This window comes from Eretmochelys imbricata, chromosome 1 (assembly GCF_965152235.1).
Source record: "Eretmochelys imbricata isolate rEreImb1 chromosome 1, rEreImb1.hap1, whole genome shotgun sequence".
Taxonomy (NCBI): domain Eukaryota; kingdom Metazoa; phylum Chordata; order Testudines; family Cheloniidae; genus Eretmochelys; species Eretmochelys imbricata.
This window is the reverse complement of record NC_135572.1, coordinates 12,501-32,029: the sequence shown is the minus strand read 5'-3', so window position 1 is coordinate 32,029 and position 19,529 is coordinate 12,501. Positions and strand designations below refer to the sequence as shown.

Genomic DNA, 19,529 nt, shown 5'->3' with positions numbered 1-19,529 from the left:
AGCACATCCACCTCCTGGACATCAGGCAACCCAATGCGCTCGCAAATCAACTGCGCAATACGTTCGCCTTGGGGGAGGGTTACTGCCTGCGGGCCATTGTGAACCAACAGCACCTTAACCTCCCCGGTATAGTCAGTGTTGATTACTCCTGCCGCAACATCTATGCCCTTAAGGGCCAGACTGCTGCGTGGGGCAATGCACCCATAATAGCCTTGCGGGAACCCTATGGCTAAGCCAGTACTTACAAGGTTCCGGCTATTGGGCTAAAGAGTGAGGCCCTCTTGAGGGACCCGCAGAATCGAGACCAGCACTTACCGGGGTGGCCCGAATGGGGAGGCGGGCTTGCAGGTGGAGGCGCTGCACTCGCAACACACGGGGCCACTCGACCTCCCCCTTGAATCTAGCTTACAGGGTGGAGCCATACAGAGGGCGGTCACTGAGCGCAGCCGTGGCCTGGTGGAGATTATGACTCCACCCGGCCAGGGACTCAGTGGGACATAGTTTGCATAACTGTTCTCTAAGCAAGCCATTCACGCGTTCGATAAGCCCGGCGCCCTACGGGTGGTATGCGATGTGGAACATCCACACAATCTGCCGTCCCCTAGCCCATTCTCTTACTTCCATTCCCGTAAAATGGGTTCCCTGGTCACTTTGCACCTTGAGTGGGGATCCATAGTAGCAGATGAGTTCTTCCAACCCCTTTATAGTCTGCTCCTGTGTAGCGCTTGCGCATGGGTATACAAAGAGCAGACCTGAATATGTGTCTGCTGCAGTTAGTACATATTTATGTTGCTGACTTTCAGGCAGCGGGCCGATGTAGTCCACCTGCCATACTTCCCCAGGTTTCTGACCTTGCTTCAGGTACCCCTTCTCTGTTTTTAAGCGCTGTGGGGAGAGCCTGGCACACTGTGGGCAGTGCTGACTGGCATCCCGCTGCGTACCGATCATGGTCTGCAAGCCACAATTGGTGGCCCATTGCACTGCTTTTTCCCCTCCCAGATGACCACTCTTTTGATGTATCCACTCGGCCAGGCTGGGGGCAGCTACTACATAAACTGACTATGTCATCTACCTCTCTGTTGAACCGGGCCTCCTCTGATTCTCCTGTCAGGTGGGCGTCTACATGACGAATAGCAATGGGCCTCTGGCTACAGGCAAACCCAAAGGGGTTTGTCATGCACCTTCCAGCCAGCCGCATGCCAGACGGCCATCCACTGTGTCATGCCTTTGTAGACTGCCCAGCTATCCGTATACAGATACAGGGGCCCTGGGTTCTCTGTGATGGTCCTGAACGCTGCCCGTAGCTCAGCCCACTGGCTAGACAGGCCACGGCCAGTTTCGAACAGAATTTCCTCAAGGCAGGGATTATATGCGGCCGCTCATCACCATCGTTCTGCTCCCCTGTACAAGGCCAATCCATCAGTAAACCACGCAACCTCTCATGGTTGTTTGGTTAAGGAGGTGTAGGGAGGGGCCTCCATACAGGGGGGTTGAGGCACTTTGAGGCACTTCGACCGGGGGAGCATAAGTGTGCTGGCCCTGGAGGGCAGTTCCTCAAAGGTGACAGCACCGAAAAGCCGTGCGTGTGCACTGATAATGCTTGCCTGGGTCATTTGCATATGCAGCTGCAGGTAGTGTTTCCACTTCCATAGGGTCTGAGTCTGGGCTACCCCAGTCCGTGTGAGCGGGCTTTCATCCTGGACCCAACCCATAATTGGAAGCAGGGTACACACCTTTACAGGCTCTGCGCCCGTTATGGTCTCAGTTTGCTGCAGGGTCCACACTACTGCAACCAGCTGCTGTTCAAGGGGTGTATAACACTCAGCCGAGCCTCGCAGGGATCGCGACCAATAGCCTGTAGGCTCCTTTCGAGACGAAGATTGCTGCCACAGCCCCCAAAGGGCCACATGGTCAACGACCGTTAACTCAAGTTCAAAGGGGGTGCCTCGTCTGCCTGGGCTCAGCACTGCATGTAGGCTGAGAGCCTCTTTAGCCTGCTGAAATGCAGCATGCTGCTTGGCCCCCCAACTAAACGTGGCTTTCTTCTGGACTGCTGCTTGTATGGGCTGCAAGATCTTTCCTAGATGGGGAATAAAGGTGCGCCAATACCCAAGGAGGCCCAGGAAAGTTTGGGCTTGGCTTATGCTAGTGGGCTCTGGGAAGTGGGTAATTGTTTCAATGGCTTTTTGGGGATCTTACTTTGGGGCACTGACCAAAGTATTCCCAAGAAGATCAACTCCTGGCTGGGCCCCTGGATTTTACTAGGGTTGACAGCCCATCCCCTGGCTGCCAGAGCCTGCAACACATTGTTCTTGGCCTCGGAGAGTGCCGCTTCATGGAGCCCGCTCAGCAGGACATCATCAATATAGTGCTCTAGTACCACTCCCTCTGGAAGAGTCACCTGCTCCCGGTCTCGACTAACCAACTGGTGGCAGATGGTAGGGCTATGCTTGTAGCCCTGAGGTAGCACAGTGAACGTGTAATGCCGATCCTCCCATGTAAAGGCAAACTGATCCTGGCTCTGTGGAGCAATGGCAATGGAGAAGAAGGCATTTGCCAAGTCCACCACAACATGCCACTGCCCTACCCACGTTGCGAAGTGCTCCATAATGGAGACCATGTCGGGAACTGCCGCTATCAGGATTGGGGTGACCCTATTCAGGTTGCGGTAGTCTACTGTCCTGCGCCAGGTTCCATCCTTTTTATGCACTGGCCAAATTGGGCTGTTAAATGCGCTCATGGTGGGGCGAATGATGTCCGCCTGGAGCAGACCTTTAACGGTAGCGGTTATTTCCTCGTACTGTGTCTCGACAACGGGCCGCAATTGTGGGTACCGTCCCCCTCCCCAGGGGACTCGTCCTCGCTCGTCTCCCAAATGTCCCCATCCCAGGTCTCTGGATCCCAGTCGCTTTTGCATACCAGTGCACGTACGGCAAGGGGACGCACGTCTTGCCATCCTGCCTTTCGCCGCCAGCGGTTCGCAAGGTGAGCCGCCATAACTGTGCAGCGGTGCTCTAACCAATCGGTCCGTTCGGCCATACTGGTAATGACTTCTTGGGTTAGTGAATGGGCCTCGTTTTCTTGCTGCAAATCAGCCTCTAATCTTCCCATCCTCTGGCGCTGAACCAGCAGTGCCTTGTCCACCGTGCAGAGCGCGGTCAGGAAGACCCATCCCAGGTCCCCCGCCGCTTTTCACTCCGTGGGTCCTACTTTGTCCAGCTGGAGCTTGGATATCAGTTCCTCCAGCCTAACTGGGGTAAAACCCCCAGCTCCTGCTCTAGCTCCAGCCATGCGGCGGGGGCAACCAACCCCACCAGCTTGTGAGCCACCGGTGCCCACCATCCTGTGGAGGGCCACCCAGGAATGCGGCTCTCTCCCTCCCCCTTATCCTTCCTTCCCCAAAGAGGCATCCCTCCACTGGTATCCTGTTCGGGACACCAATTGTGCCCACAAGGGCTGTGGGGGGAGATACCAGCGAAAGGAGGACACTCAGGCCTAAGAATAGTAAACTATGCTTTATTGAAGGAAGGAAGAACTTACGCTCCAATCTGCGCAGGGAGCCCCTAGGACGCGCAGAGGGGCTTCAGGGGACTCTGGCCATTCGGGACAGCTGACCAGGCAGGACTCCACCTGGGGGGAGTCCTCTGCGGAGCTATATTCTCCACGCTTATCTTGGGGTTACATGGGGTCAACAGCTGGTTACATTCTTATATATATATAATTTATACTTATTACATAAACTGACTCGTTTACAGGCAAAAATATGCTAAGCTATGCTACAATATCTTTTGGCAGGTTCTGTCGGACAAAGTTCATTGAAACTGCCTGCATCCTCCGCTTACATCCAGTCACATACTTAGTCCACCACTTAGCTCCTCGCCAATCTTCGGCAACCTTGCCCCTACATATGGTAAATTTAAGGATTTGGTTTCAAAACAATTTCAAATTACACCTGAAACTTACAGAGTAAAATTTACAGCCCTTAACAGAGGGACTGGACAAAGTAATGTGGCTTATGTAAACCAGATGAAGGATCTGTTAGATAAATGGGTCAAAGGAAGTGGTGTAACTAGCTTTGAAGGGACGTGTGATTTAGTTATACAAGAACAGTTCCTGACTGTGACCAATGATGATATAAAACAGTGTTTATGGAATAAGAAAATTATTATCCCATTCCCATGCTGCTGGGGGAAGACCTGGCCAACCATGTGAAGCTAGCCCAGAGGGTGGGAATGGTCACCCGCAGCCAGGCGAAGCAAACCTTCACACCTAGCTCTGTCCCTGAGCCTTCAACAAGGGCCCTGCCTGCGTTACCAGAGACCCAGACTGAGGTGGTGGAACCAGACTCCATGCCAATGTCTGCAACAGCAGTAGTGGATCCAGTTGCAGAGACCCAGCCAGAGCCAGGCCCAGAACTGGAACTGGCGGAGCAACCAGCACCAGAACCATTGCCAGCACTGAATCCAGCGCTTGCAACCCTGTCTGCAACCCCAACACCAGAAAGCACCACCACGGCCGCCCTGGCAGCAGCAGCAGCTAAACCTACACAAGCAGAATATGGACCCTGGACTTCGGGAAAGCAGACTTCTGCTCCCTCAGGGAACTGATGGGTAGGATTTCCTGGGGGAATAACATGAGGGGGAAAGGAGTCCAGGAGAGCTGGCTGTATTTCAAAGAATCCCTGTTGAGGTTACAGGGACAAACCATCTCGATGTGTCGAAAGAATAGTAAATATGGTAGGCGACCAGCTTGGCTTAACAGTGAAATCCTTGCGGATCTTAAACATAAAAAAGAAGCTTACAAGAAGTGGAAGATTGGACAAATGACCAGGGAAGAGTATAAAAATATTGCTCGGGCATGCAGGAATGAAATCAGAAGGGCCAAATCGCACCTGGAGCTGCAGCTACCAAGAGATGTTAAGAGTAACAAGAAGGGTTTCTTCAGGTATGTTGGCAACAAGAAGAAAGCCAAGGAAAGTGTGGGCCCCTTACTAAATGAGGGAGGCAACCTAGTGACAGAGGATGTGGAAAAAGCTAATGTACTCAATGCTTTTTTTGCCTCTGTCTTCACGAACAAGGTCAGCTCCCAGACTGCTGCGCTGGGCAACACAGCATGGGGAGTAGGTGGCCAGCCCTCTGTGGAGAAAGAAGTGGTTCTGGACTATTTAGAAAAGCTGGACGTGCACAAGTCCATGGGGCTGGATGCATTGCATCCAAGAGTGCTAAAGGAGTTGGCGGCTGTGATTGCAGAGCCATTGGCCATTATCTTTGAAAACTCATGGCGATTGGGGGAGGTCCCAGACGACTGGAAAAAGGCTAATATAGTGCCCATCTTTAAAAAAGGGAAGAAGGAGGATCCTGGGAACTACAGGCTAGTCAGCCTCACCTCAGTCCCCGGAGAAATCATGGAGCAGGTCCTCAAGGAATCAATCCTGAAGCACTTACACAAGAGGAAAGTGATCAGGAATAGTCAGCATGGATTCACCAAGGGAAGGTCATGCCTGACTAATCTAATCACCTTCTATGATGAGATTACTGGTTCTGTGGATGAAGGGAAAACAGTGGATGTATTGTTTCTTGACTTTAGGAAAGCTTTTGACATGGTCTCACACAGTATTCTTGCCAGCAAGTTAAAGAAGTATGGGCTGGATGAATGGAATATAAGGTGGGTAGAAAGTTGGCTAGATTGTCGGGCTCAACGGGTAGTGATCAATGGCTCCATGTCTAGTTGGCAGCCGGTATCAAGAGGAGTGCCCCAAGGGTCGGTCCTGGGGCCGGTTTTGTTCAATATCTTCATAAATGATCTGGAGGATGGTGTGGATTGCACTCTCAGGAAATTTGCAGATGATACTAAACTAGGAGGAGTGGTAGATACGGTGGCAGGTAGGGATAGGATACAGAGGGACCTAGACAAATTGGAGGATTGGGCCAAAAGAAATCTGATGAGGTTCAACAAGAATAAGTGCAGGGTCCTGCACTTAGGACGGAAGAATCCAATGCACCGCTACAGACTAGGGACCGAATGGCTAGGCAGCAGTTCTGCGGAAAAGGACCTGGGGTGACAGTGGACAAGAAGCTGGATATGAGTCAACAGTGTGCCCTTGTTGCCAAGAAGGCCAATGGCATTTTGGGATGTATAAGTAGGGGCATAGCCAGCAGATCGAGGGACGTGATCGTTCCCCTCTATTCGACATTGGTGAGGCCTCATCTGGAGTACTGTGTCCGGTTTTGGGCCCCACACTACAAGAAGGATGTGGAAAAATTGAAAAACATCCAGCGAAGGGCAACAAAAATGATTAGGGGTCTGGAACACATGACTTCTGAGGAGAGGCTGAGGGAACTGGGATTGTTTAGTCTGCAGAAGAGAAGAATGAGGGGGGATTTGATAGCTGCTTTCAACTCCCTGAGAGGTGGTTCCAAAGAGGATGGTTCTAGACTATTCTCAGTGGTAGAAGATGACAGGACAAGGAGTAATGGTCTCAAGTTGCAGTGGGGGAGGTTTAGGTTGGATATTAGGAAAAACTTCTTCACTTGGAGGGTGGTGAAACACTGGAATGTGTTACCTAGGGAGGTGGTGGAATCTCCTTCCTTAGATATTTTTAAGGTCAGGCTTGACAAAGCCCTGGCTGGGATGACTTAGTTGGGGATCAGTCCTGCTTTGAGCAGGGGGTTGAACTAGATGACCTCCTGAGGTCCCTTCCAACCCTGATATTCTATGATTCTAAGAGGCTCAGCCGGAGCCTGAACCCCAACCTAGTGCACCCTCGGAGAGCAGGTCACCATCCCCCGAACTAGTCCCATCCCCTGCATTGCTTCCCGAGGGACCAAGCCCAGGTCCACCGTCCAGCGAGGAACTGAGGTCTCCAGCATCAAGGGAACAGTTCCAGGCCAAGCAGGAAGCAGATGAAAGCCTCCAAGGAGCTTGGACCGCGGCACGGAGCAACCCACCGCCTCTCAGCTCTTCTAATCCATCCCGGTTTGTGGTAGAAAGAGGACTTTTATACCAGGAAACTCTTGCTCGTGGACACCAGGAAGACTGGCATCCTCAAAGACAGTTGGTAGTTCCAACTAAGTACAGGGTAAAACTCTTGAGCTTAGTCCACAATCATCCTAAGGGCCATGGTGGGTGAACAGGACCAAAGACTATTTGGGGAGGTCATTCCACTGGGAGGGAATGGGCAAGGACATTTCTACCTATGTCCGGTCTTGTGAGGTGTGCCAAAGAGTGGGGAAAACCCCAAGACCAGGTCAAAGCCCTCTCCAGCCACTCCCCATCACTGAGGTTCCCTTTCAGTGAGTAGCTGTGGATATTCTGGGTCCTTTTCCGAAAAAGACACCCAGAGGAAAGCAGTACATCCTGACTTTCATGGATTTTGCCACCCAATGGCCGGAAGCAGTAGCTCTAAGCAACACCAGGGCTAAAAGTGTGTGCCAGGCATTAACAGACATTTTTGTCAGGGTAGGTTGGCCCTCTGACATCCTTATAGATTGGGGAGCTAATTTTCTGGCAGGGGCCATGAAAAGCCTGTGGGAAGCTTATGGGGTGAACCACTTGGTTGCCACTCCTTACCACCAACAAACAAATGGCCTGGAGGAGAAGTTTAATGGAACTTTGGGGGCCATGATTCATAAACAATGATTGGGACCTAGTCTTGCAGCAGTTGCTTTTTGCGTACAAAGCTGTACCACTTGCCTGTTTAGGGTTTTCACCATTTGAACTTGTATATGGCCACGAGGTTAAGGAGCCATTACAGTTGGTAGGGGACCCGGTCATAGTCTGGAAGGCACTTCAGGCCCATAAGATGGAAGCATCGTGGGAAGGGCCATTCACGGTCCAAGAGTGCCTGGGAGCTGTTAATTATCTCATAGCATCCCCCACCTCAAACCTAAAGTGTACCATGTTAATTTTCTAAAGCCCTTTTATTCCAGAGAATTAAAGGTTTGTCAGATTACAGCCCAGGGAGGAGATGATGCTGAGTGGCCTGAAGGTGTCTGCTACGAAGGAAAAAGTGACGGTGGCGTGGAAGAGGTGAACCTCTCCGTGACCCTTGGGATTATGCAGCAACAGCAGATCAAGAAGCTGTGCACTAGCTTCGCGCCGATGTTCTCACCCACCCCAGGACTGACTGAACGGGCATACCACTCCATTGACACAGGTAATTCTCGCCCAATTAGAGCCCAACCTTACCGGGTGTCTCCTCAAGCCAAAACTGCTATAGAACGGGAGATCCAGGACATGCTACAGATGGGTGTAATCCGCCCCTCTAACAGTGCATGGACATCTCCAGTGGTTCTAATTCCCAAACCAGATGGAGAGATACACTTTTGCGTGAACTACCATAAGCTAAATGCTGTAACTTGCCCAGACGACTATCCAGTGCCACTCACAGATGAGCTATTGGAGAAACGGGAATGTGCTCAGTTCATCTCTATCTTAGACTTAACCAGGGGGTACTGGGCAAGTACAGCTGGATGAATCCACCAAGGAAAAGTGAGCCTTCATCACCCATGTAGGGCTGTATGAATTTAATGTGCTTCCTTTTGGTGCAAAATGCACCCTCCACTTTCCAAACACTGGTAGATGGTCTCCTAGCGGGATTGGGAAAATCTGCAGTTGCCTACCTTGATGATGTGGCCATCTTTTCTGATTCCTGGGCAGAACACCTGGAGCATCTGAAAAAAGTCTTCGAGCACATAAGGGAGGCATGACCAACTGTTAAGGCTAAAAAGTGTCAAATAGGCCTAAACAGAGTGACTTACCTTGGACACCAGGTGGGTCAAGGAAGTATCTACCCCCGGCAGGCCAAAGTGAATGCTATCCAAAAGTGGCCTGTCCCAAAGTCAAAGAAACATGTCCAATCCTTTTTAGGCTTGGCCGGGTATTACAGGCGATTTGTACCGCACTGCAGCCAAATTGCCGCCCCACTGTCAGACCTAACCAAAAAGAAAGCCAAATGCAGTACAGTGGACTGAACGTTTAACCAACTTAAAGCGACACTCATGTCTGACCCTGTGCTAAGGGCCCCAGACTTTGACAAACCTTTCCTACTAACCACAGAAGCATCCAAGCGTGATGTGGGGGCAGTTTTAATGCAGGAAGGACCGGATCAAGAATTCCATCCTGTCGTGTTTCTCAGCAAAAAAACTGTCTGAGAGGGAAAGCCACTGGTCAATCAGAGAAAAGGAATGTTACACCATTGTCTACGCTCTGGAAAAACTACGCCCATACTTTTGGGGACAGCGTTTCCATCTGCAAACCAACCATGCTGCGCTACAGTGGCTTCATACCGCCAAGGGAAATAACAAAAAACTTATTCGGTGGAGTTTAGCTCTCCAAGATTTTGATTTTGAAATTCAACACATTTTAGGAGCTTCTAACAAAGTGGCTGATGCACTCTCCCATGAAAGTTTCCCAGAATCAACTGGTTAAAATTGTCCTTGAAATGTGGAAAATATTGTTAGTTTTTATATAATCAGTAGTGTCTCTAGAGGTGCATGTGTCTTATTAATTCTGTTTTCTCCTAGAGCTCTAGGAAGAATTCACAGCCAATGTGGAGCAGGATGTCCAGCACTGTCTATGATTTGGGGGGCGTGTCATAAACATACAGCTAAGGGTAGCATAAAATCCCTCCTTTACCTGTAAAGAGTTAAGAAGCTCAGATAACCTGGTTGGCACCTGACCAAAAGGACCAATAAGGGGAGAAGATACTTTCAAATCAGCGGGGGAAGGTTTTTGTTTTGTGTTTCTTTGTGTTCTCTCCGGGTCAGCGAGGAAGCAGGGCAGGGAAAATACATCTCCTAAAGCCATACCTGAACTAAACATCTAAGATTACAAACTGTAAGAAATAGGAAGGAAATGCATTAGATAGTCTTTTGTTCTAGCTTGTAAATTTTCCCTGTGCTATAGTAGTCTTCCAGCAGATCTCAGGGAAGTTAAAATCCCCCATTAATAAAAGTTCATGTGTGTTAGCTAATCTGGTTACCAGCTTGTAGAATGACTCATCTACTTCCACTTCCTGATTTGGTGGTCTATAATAGACCACCACCATAATATGACTACTGTTCTTTTCCCTTTTTATCCTCACCCAGAGACTCTCAGTAGATCTGTCGCTCACTTACTCTTGGAAGTCGGAGCAAATGTATATATTTTTGATGTACAGCACAACTATATCCATCAATACTGGTACTCCATTCATGAGAGTTGTCCCACCAAGTCTCTGTAATGCCAGTGAAGTCATAATTTTCTTTATATACCATGACTTCCAGTTCATCCTGCTTGTTCCCATTCTCCTTGCATTTGTATACAGCCATTGAAGATATTTCGCAGACTGCCTTCTTGCTTTACCCCTTACCTTTTTAATGCAGTTTTGATTTCTAGTCTCTTCTCCAGAAATAGTCCATTCCCCTTGTTGTTATTACTTAAGCCCGGATGTGCATTGGCCAGGTTTTTGTCACCATCTCCCATAGGACCTAGTTTAAAGCTCTCCTTCCCAGTATTTGATAGATGGAGCCCATCCCAGCATAGTAATCCTTAGTTAGTGTACCTGTAGCTCCTGTGGGGCTCTAGTACTGTGCTTTATCGACAATAAACCTGGCCTAGCGCCTTCGCCACTGAACCGAGCCTGTTATGAGTAACACTGTGGTCTGCTGATTGAACATGCCACTGTCTGCTAGTGCAGCTGACGCCGAAGCTTCAAGAACAGCAATACTGGTAGCAGTAACAACACTGCACCAGCAACAACATTCCACAGCACTAACAACAACTTTCTAGTCTTCAGGTCCTTCAAGATTTTGGAACCAGCAGTTTTTCATCCTCACCTTACTTTTATTCATAGATTGGAAGCAGAAAACAAGCTTTCCTGCTTTTTCAGCTTCCTAGCTGTTCTCAACTTTGAATGAACTATTTATTAAACTGAACTAGTTGAATAAACTGAAATGGAGAAAATATTCTCTGTGCACCTACAGAAGAGGATACTGCTGTTAAAAGCTGGTTTGGCACTTCAGCAAACTCTGGTGCTCCAGGTGCTTAGCCAGTGACTTCCATCATTTGACTTTCTTTAAAACTTCAGCAGCAAACACGTACTACTTGATTATTATTTTTATTTCCTTTGGATTGTTGTAATAGATTACCTTAAATTTAGACCTTAACATAGGTTGTAATAATTTCAGATTTAATTTTAAATAAGTATTTTTTTAAAAGAAAAATAGTTAATATAAATTTTAAAAATCCAAATTTTTTATTTAAAAAAACAAAACCCCCATAGGCTTCTCTCCACCCTGTGAAGCAGCCACCCTGTAAATGGAAACAGAAATGGGTACTGCTAGTGGCTGGGGGGAATTGTCCAGTTAGGTACAAACCTGGGATTCAGAAAACCAAGATTCAATCCCCTGCTCTGCCACAGACTGTGTGTGTGACCTTGGGGCAACTCCTTTAGTCTCTCTGTATTTGAGTTCTCCGTCTGAACAATAGGGATAGTAGTATTTCTCTAAATTTCACATAGGTTAAGGCCAAAAATGACATTAGATCATATAGGCTGATCTCCTGTATTCCACAGCATTTAATATGTAACCTATAACTTAAATCACCCTCTACCAGATGACCTGAGGATAGCCAATCTAACAGCAATTTTTTTAAAAAAGGGTCTAGGCAGGGCCTTTCCTGGCAGTTACAAGCTGGTAAACCCAACTTCAGTACAAGGCAAATTAGTTGAAACTATAGTGAAGAACAGAATTATCAGACACATAGATGAACATGATATGTTGGGGAAAAGTCAACATGGCTTTTTTAAAGGCAAATAATGTCTCACCAATCTATTAGAATTCTTTGAAGGTGTCAACCAGCATGTGATGGTGATCCAGTTGGAATATCGTATCTTGATTTTCGGAAAGCCTTTGACAAGATCTCACATCGAAGGCTCTTCAGCAAAGTAAGCTGTCATGGGATAAGAGGGAAGGTCCTCTCATGGATCAATAATGGGTTGAAAGACAGGGAAGGAATAAATGATCAGTTTTCATGGTGGAAAATGGTAAATAGTGGGATCTCAACATATTCATAAATGATCTGGAAAAGGGGGTAAACAGTGAGGCGGCAAAGTTGTCAAATGATGCTAAATTACTTAAGATAGTTAAGTCCAAAGCTGACTGCAAAGAGTTACAAAGGGATCTCACAAAACCTGGGTGACTGGGCAAGAAAATTGCAGATGAAAATCAGTATTGATAAGTGCAAAGTAATGCACATGGGAAAACATAATTCCAACTAAATATACAAAATGATGGGGTCTAAATGAGCTGTTACAACTAAAGAATGAAATTTTGGCATCATGAATAGTACTCTGAAAACATCAGCTTAGTGTGCAACAACAGTGAAAAAAGCTAACTGTGTTAGGAACCATTAGGAAAGAGATAGATGATAAGACAGAAAATATCATACTGCCACTATACAAATCCATGCTATACCCACACCTTGAATACTGAATGCAGTTCTGGTCTCACCATCTCAAAAAAGATATATTGGAATTGAAAAAGGTACATAGAAGGGCAACAGAAATGAGTAAGGGTATGGAATAGCTTTCATACGAGGAGAGAGTAAAAAGACTGGGACTTTTCAGTTTAGGAAAGAGACAGTTAAGGAAGGATATGACAGAGGTCTATAACATCATGACTAGTGTGGAAAAAGTGAATAGGGAAGTATTATTTACCCCTTCACATAACAGAAAAACCAGGGGTCACCCAATGAAAATAATAGCCAGCAGCTTTAAAACAAACAAAAGGAAGTACTTCTCACACAACACGCAGTCACTCTGTGGAGCTTGTTGCCAGGGGATGTGAAGGCCAAAAGTATAAATGGGTTTAAAAAAAGAATTAGATAAATTGATAGTGGATAGGACCATCAGTGGCTATTCGCCAAGAGGGCCAGAAGTGCAATCCCATGCTCCAGGTTCCCCGTAACCTCTAACTGCCAGAAGCTGGGACTGAAATACAGGGGGTGGATCACTCGATAATTGTCCTGTTCTGTGCATTCCCTCTGAAGCATCTGGCGCTGGCCACTATCAGAAGGAAGGATACTGGGCTAGATGGGCCACTGGTCTGACCCAGTATGGCCATTTTTATATTCTTGTGTATGGTGATTGGTAAACATGGTGTGGGGAAAGAGAACTCAAATATCACACTACTCATCACAAAGTGCACAGAGAACCAGCTAGTTATCACAAACATATTTCAGCAAACAACGAAGCACAGAACAACATGGATGCATCCCCACTCTTGTCATTGGCATTTAATTGACTCTGTCATTGTACACCAACAAGACCATCAGTATGTAAAAATCACCTGTACAATGTGGGGAGCATGCATGTGGTCTGATCATCGGCTTGTGAGATGTAAAATGACAGTGCTCCTCCAATTAAACCAGCGCAGATGTTGTCACTCTCCAGTACCCAAGCTCAGTGTGCACATAATGAAATCTGAGCTCACGTGCTCCAGACTTGCTAAAAAATGTGAAGTTCTCACACTTTCTCAGTCAGACATAATGAACACTCGCTTTGCCTGGTCATCTTTTAAGGAAACAGCATTTGATGTATCTAAAGAAGTTCTCAGCTTCATAAACAGTGAGCATCAGGACTGGTTTGACAAAAATGACACTGAGATAAAGCAACTCCTGACATCCATGCATGCATGCTCTTCTCCAGTTATGGATAAATAATAAAATCTCATCTATTAAAAAGATGGCTTATTCATGTATAAAGTGTAATTTGCAAACTAAGTTTTGCCACAAAAGATAGCTGTTGAAAACATGAAAGCTGAGCAGCTTCAATCAGTGACAGACCAAAAGACTCCATATAGTTTTTTTGATGAGCTAAAACCATGTACGACCTTCACTCTAATGGTACCACTCCTATCTGGAATGCAGATGAGTCACTGCTGCTGGTCGATCGTGGACAAATTCAGAAAACATTGGCTGAACACTTCAAAGAGGTGCTTAACTGCCCATCCACCATGTCAGCATCAGTTCTTGATGATCTTGAACAACTTCCACTTCAAGACCACCTCTCAATTCTGCTGAACATATCTGAAGAGTGGAAAGCTGTCAAGCAAATGCAAATGGCAAAGCAGAAGATATTTCTTTGGAGATCTTCAAAAGTGGGCTGATCAGGGAATGGGCTGATCAGGGAATTCACTGACCTCTATCTATGGTTTTGGAAACAGGAGTCTGTGCCACAGGAACTTAAATGCCAACATTAAAACAAGGGTGATGTCAAGGTAGGGGTCTCCTACAGACCACCTAACCAGAAAGAAGAGGTGGATGAGGCTTAAACAGTGAACAAAATCATCCAAAGCATAGGACTTGGTGGTGATGGGGGACTTCAACTATCCAGACATCTGTTGGGAAAATAACATAGCAGGACACAGATTATCCAATAAATTCTTGGACTATATTGGAGACAATTTTTTATTTCAGAAGGTGGAGACAGGTACTCGGGGAGAGGCTGTTCTAGAATTGATTTTGACAATTAGAGAGGAACTGGTTGAGAATTTGAAAGTGGAAGGCAGCTTGAGTGAAAATGATCATGAAATTATAGAGTTCATGATTCTAGCGAATGGTAGGAGGGAGAACAGCAAAATAAAGACAATGGATTTTAAGAAGGCAGACTTTAGCAAACTCAGGGAGTTGGTAGGTAAGATCCCAAGGGAAGCAAGTCTAAGGGGAAAAACAATAGAGACAGTTGGCAGTTTTTCAAAGAAACATTATTAAGGGCACAAAAGGAAACTAGCCCACTGTGTGGGAAAGATAGGAAGGATGGCAAGAGACCGCTCTGGCTTAACCAGGAGATCTTCAATGATCTAAAAATCAAGAGAGTCCTACAAAAAGTGGAAACGAGGAAAAATTAGGAAGGATGAATATAAACAAATAAAACAAGTATGTAGGGACAAAATTAGAAAGGCTAAGGCACAAAATGAGATCAAACTATCTGGAGACATAAAGGGTAACAAGAAAACATTCTACGAACGCATTAGAAGCAAGGACCAAGGACAGAGCAGGCCCTTTACTGCTTGGGGGGGGGAAATAATAACAGAAAATGAGAAAATGGTAGAGGTGATGTTCCCCTGGTGTTATCTGGACCTATGTTCTTCTAGGTCACTCTAATCCTTGACTCGGAGCGACCATTACCCTGCTCTGCTGTGAGTACCCCCACTCCTGGGCTGTTCACACACAGCCTCTGGCATGTAAGCTGTTTCTTGGATTGTGCAACTGAATGACACTAGCCAATATCTCCGGTCCCAGACACAATCCTAGGAACGTCTGTCTTGCAGTGTCCAGTTATACCCGCTGGACGCTGCAAGCTTATATGAGTTTGTCAGTTTAACAAATAAATTGATATGCACCAAGCTTGTTATCCCAAAGGGAGTCTCTGACACCTTTCAAACCAAATGCACTGCTTCAGGTAGAATAAACAAACACATTTATTAACTACAAAGATAGATTTTAAGTGATTATAAGTCAAAGCACAACAAATCAGATTTGGTCAAATGAAATAAAAGCAAAAAGCATTCTAAACTGATCTTAACACCTTCAGTGCCCTAACAAACTTAGATGCTTCTTACCACAGGATGGCTGGTTGCCCTTAGTCAGGCTCTCCACTTTGATCAGTGCTTCAGTCGCTTGGTGGTGATGTCTGCAGATGGAGGTGGAAGAGAGAGGAAGAGCCTGGCAAACATCATTCCCTTTTATCATGTTCTTTATTCCCTCTTGGATTTGCCCCCCTTCAGGGTCAGGTGAGCATTACCTCATCGCAGTCCCACACTGACCAAGGAAAAGGGGGGTGACTCACTTGAGAATCCAACAGATCCTGTGTTGCTGCCTAGGTCAGTGTCCTTTGTTCCTGTGAAGCTGGGCTGGGTTTGTCCAATACATGCCCAGATGAGGTAGGAACTGCCCCTCTGCTCTTGGAGAGTTTTGCCTGGGCTTCTTTTAAGCGACGAGGATACATTTTCAGCCACATAACTATATACAACCTATAACATTACTACAATGCTTAGTGCATCATGAGCCTTCTGAAGACACCCATGACAAACTTTGCATTGGATACCACACAATCATATTATAAGGATGAACATAGAGGTGTAGGGTGCTCCCCCAAGGTACAGAGCATCACACAAGTGTTGTCTAACCTGCTCTTAAAAACCTCCAGTGATGGAGATTTCACAACCTCCCTAGACAATTTATTCCAGTGCTTAACCACTCTGACAGTTAGGAAGTTTTTCCTAATGTCCAACCTAAACCACCCTTGCTGCAATGTAAGCCCATTGCTTCTTGTCCTATCCTAAGAGGTTAACAAGAACGATTTTTCTTCCTTCTCCTTGTAACAACTTTTTACATACTTGAAAACTGTTATGTCCCCTCTCAGTCTTCTCTTTTCCAGACTAAACAAACCGAGTTTTTTCAACCTTCCCTCACAAGTCATGTTTTCTAGACCTTTCATCATTTTTGTTGCTCTTCCCTGGACTCTCTCGAATTTGTCCACATCCTTCCTGAAACGTGGTGCCCGGAACTGGACACAATACTCCAATTGAGGCCAAATCAGAGCGGAGTACAGCAGAAGAATTACTTCTTGTGTCTTGCTTACAACACTCCTGCTAATACATCGCAGGATGACGTTCACTTTTTTTGTAATAGCGTTACACTGTAGACTTATATTTAGCTTGTTATCCACTATGATCCCCAAATCCCTTTCCACAGTACTCCTTCCTAGGCAATGATTTCCCATTTTGTAAATATGCAACTGATTGTTCCTTCCTAAGTGGAGTACTTTGCATTTGTCCTTATTGAATTTCATCCTGTTTACTTCAGACCATTTCTCCAGTTTGTCCAGATCATTTTGAATTCTAATGCTATCCTCCAAAGCACTTGCAACCCCTCCCAGCTTGGTATCATCTGCAAACTTCATAAGTGTACTCTCTATGCCATTATCTAAGTCATTGATGAAGATATTGAACAGAACCAGACCAAGAACTGATCCCTGCAGAAGCCCACTCATTATGCCCTTCAAGTATGACTGTGAACCATTGATAACTATTAGCTGGGAACGGTTTTCCAACCAATTATGCACCTACCTTATAGCAGATCCCTCTAGGTTGTATTTCCCTAGTTTGTTTATGAGGTGGTCATGCAAGACCATATCAAAAGCCTTAGTTGAGAGGCTGATGAAGAGGTGTTACAAAGAGCTACGTTACCTCTCAGGGTTATGAGACGAAATATGCTAAAAATTGAGAGTTGCTCAGATACTCTGGTAATGGGGGCCTTATAAATGCTGTAGATAGATTAGAGAGAATCCTCCCTCCACTGGGGAGTTGGGCATGTCCTTTCCCAGGTTCACTTCACCTTCAGCCATACCCAATCTATCTCCCGTTCTCTCCTTGAGGGGAGAATGTCAGATCCCTGGGGGGTGAGAAAAGCAAAGATTAATCCTGCAAACGTTCTCCTTGTCCACTTCAGCTCTGGGCTCCTGATCCCCTGAACCTACAGCTCATTCTGTTCTGCTTGTCTAGATTCCTGTCGGGGGGCCAGTCCCTGAAGGCCGTCACTCTCACAGTGCCTGCAGCTGGAACGGGGGAGCACTCATTGCAGGGGGCCTGGGAGCAGCTGAGCAACCATTGAACTCAGTGCTCTTTCTGAGACCGACTGGGAGTGGCTTTCAGTGGCAGGGTGTAGAGACTCACCCTCCTTTCATCCCCAGGTTAGTGGTGATCCCATGGGACAATAAGCATGTGCCCTATCTCTCGCTCTCATCATCATTGGAGTTGTGTCTCTCTGAACTCTCTCCATAGATATTCACACACTGCCCATGTACATAATGGGAAACTCCTGCTTGTGGGGGGAGTATGGCTTCACTCTGCATCAGTACCTGGTGTGACTGTGATTGACCTGATGACAGGTTTCAGCTTGGATTATCAGATTGACACAGTGAGTACTGAAACAACCCCCTTTCCAGGAGGAATCTGTGTTCCACAAAGGGAGGAGAAGTCTCCTGGGCTCTGTTGATTGTCACTGACCAGGCCCCTGGAATAGAGAATACAGAAGGGGATAAATTGGGACCTGAATAGGATGCCGCTGCATCTGCCAGCTAGACTCAACCTGGCCAGAGGGGATGGAGATCTCAGCAGAGATGGGAATCTGGGGCTCAGCAAGGCCAAAAGGTGGGGAGCTGCCTTAGCCAAGACTAGAGGAGGGAGAGGCCAAGATGGGCCAGGCCATAGGAGTCACAGAGAGGCTGTGGGAGGAGAAGAGATCAGGGTCAAGGATACTGCCTTTGGGAAGCTGAATGAAGGGAGGAGACAGAGGGCTACAGCTGGGCTGGACTAGAGGAGGCTCCTCTTTCCTCAGAAAGGTCACTCGCTTCCATAAATAAACTTCTTTCAACAGCCTGGCCCCTGCCCCAGCTCTGCCCCCTACTCTTTCTCCTAGCAAAGAATTCTGAGTTCTTGGGCTGATCCACACCCTCTGGGTCTCTGAGCACCCGGTCTCCCTCCAGCTCCCAGGCTTTGAGCACTTTGTCCATGCACCCCACCATCACCACTTCTTGTGCTCCCTCTTGGCCTCCATGCATCTCTCCGGTGCCTGTCTGGCCAGCTTGCCTGGAACAGACAGTGTACGTTTCCCACACAGGACTCTTGCTCTTTTCCAGGTGTCCCTGAATTGGCCATTAATGCTGCACAATCACAGCAGCATCTTCCTGCCGGACAAAAGAGAGCTGCTGCTCATTGGTGGTGGTGGGAACTGCTTCTCCTTCGGGACCCATCTCAACCTGCGCCCCGTCTGCGTATGCCTCAGCAACATCCTGACCAGTCAGTGATGGGAGATAAACCAGGATAGAACCACAGAGCTGCGGCTTGGGAAGATGGTGCACTTACATACCATAGAGGCCAGGTGGCCCTGTGGCAGAAGTGGCTGTACTGCGGCCCAAGCTGGTGATGTGGTCCCACAAGGGATTGCCACCCAGAGCAGTAATCTGGCCTGATGGCAATGGGGAGGTCCAAGGACACAGAACAGCAACATGACCCTGGGGCAGTAGGGAAATTGAAAAGTAGCTGAAGACCCAGAGAGGTGATGTGACAGCATGGTGGTCTGAGTGGTGGGAAAAGTGGCCGACATTGCATACATGTATGTATCCTACTTTTTTTCTATTGTTCTCTCATTGTTTTACATAGTAAAATAAATAATCATCTCAAAACTGCTTTTTGTGATGGTGCCACAACCCCTCTGGATGAAATGAGGGAGCCGGCCTACTTCCCAGGTTATGCAGTAGAACCACAATTAGCCAGAGATTGTGGGGGGGTTATAGGGGGGCTGGGGGCAAAACATTTGTTTAGTGTAGGGAAGACACTAGGCAGACTCAGCCCTGCAGCTCATGCCTCACGTATCCTGATGCACTCCCATCCCATTATAGGCAGTTTCCCTGTTCCATCAAAGCAATCAGTCACCTCCACAGCTGTTGGGTAGGGTAATGCCAGAATCCCTGGAGATCTAGAAGA

General features: G+C 47.1%; 1 protein-coding gene across 5 annotated transcripts in view; it reads left to right on the top strand.

Annotated features, from left to right (window-relative positions):
• Positions 1–19,228, top strand: part of LCMT2 (leucine carboxyl methyltransferase 2) — an 80,044-nt gene extending 60,816 nt beyond the window's left edge. For all 5 annotated transcript variants that reach the window (XM_077807854.1, XM_077807993.1, XM_077807774.1 and 2 more), the window contains 3 exons: positions 17,547–17,734; positions 17,826–17,961; positions 18,683–19,228. In XM_077807854.1, the coding sequence (XP_077663980.1) occupies positions 17,547–17,734; positions 17,826–17,961; positions 18,683–18,850 (492 nt within the window). In that variant the 3' untranslated portion in view covers positions 18,851–19,228. The remainder of the gene's footprint in view (positions 1–17,546; positions 17,735–17,825; positions 17,962–18,682) is intronic.
• The last annotated feature ends 301 nt before the right edge of the window (positions 19,229–19,529 follow it).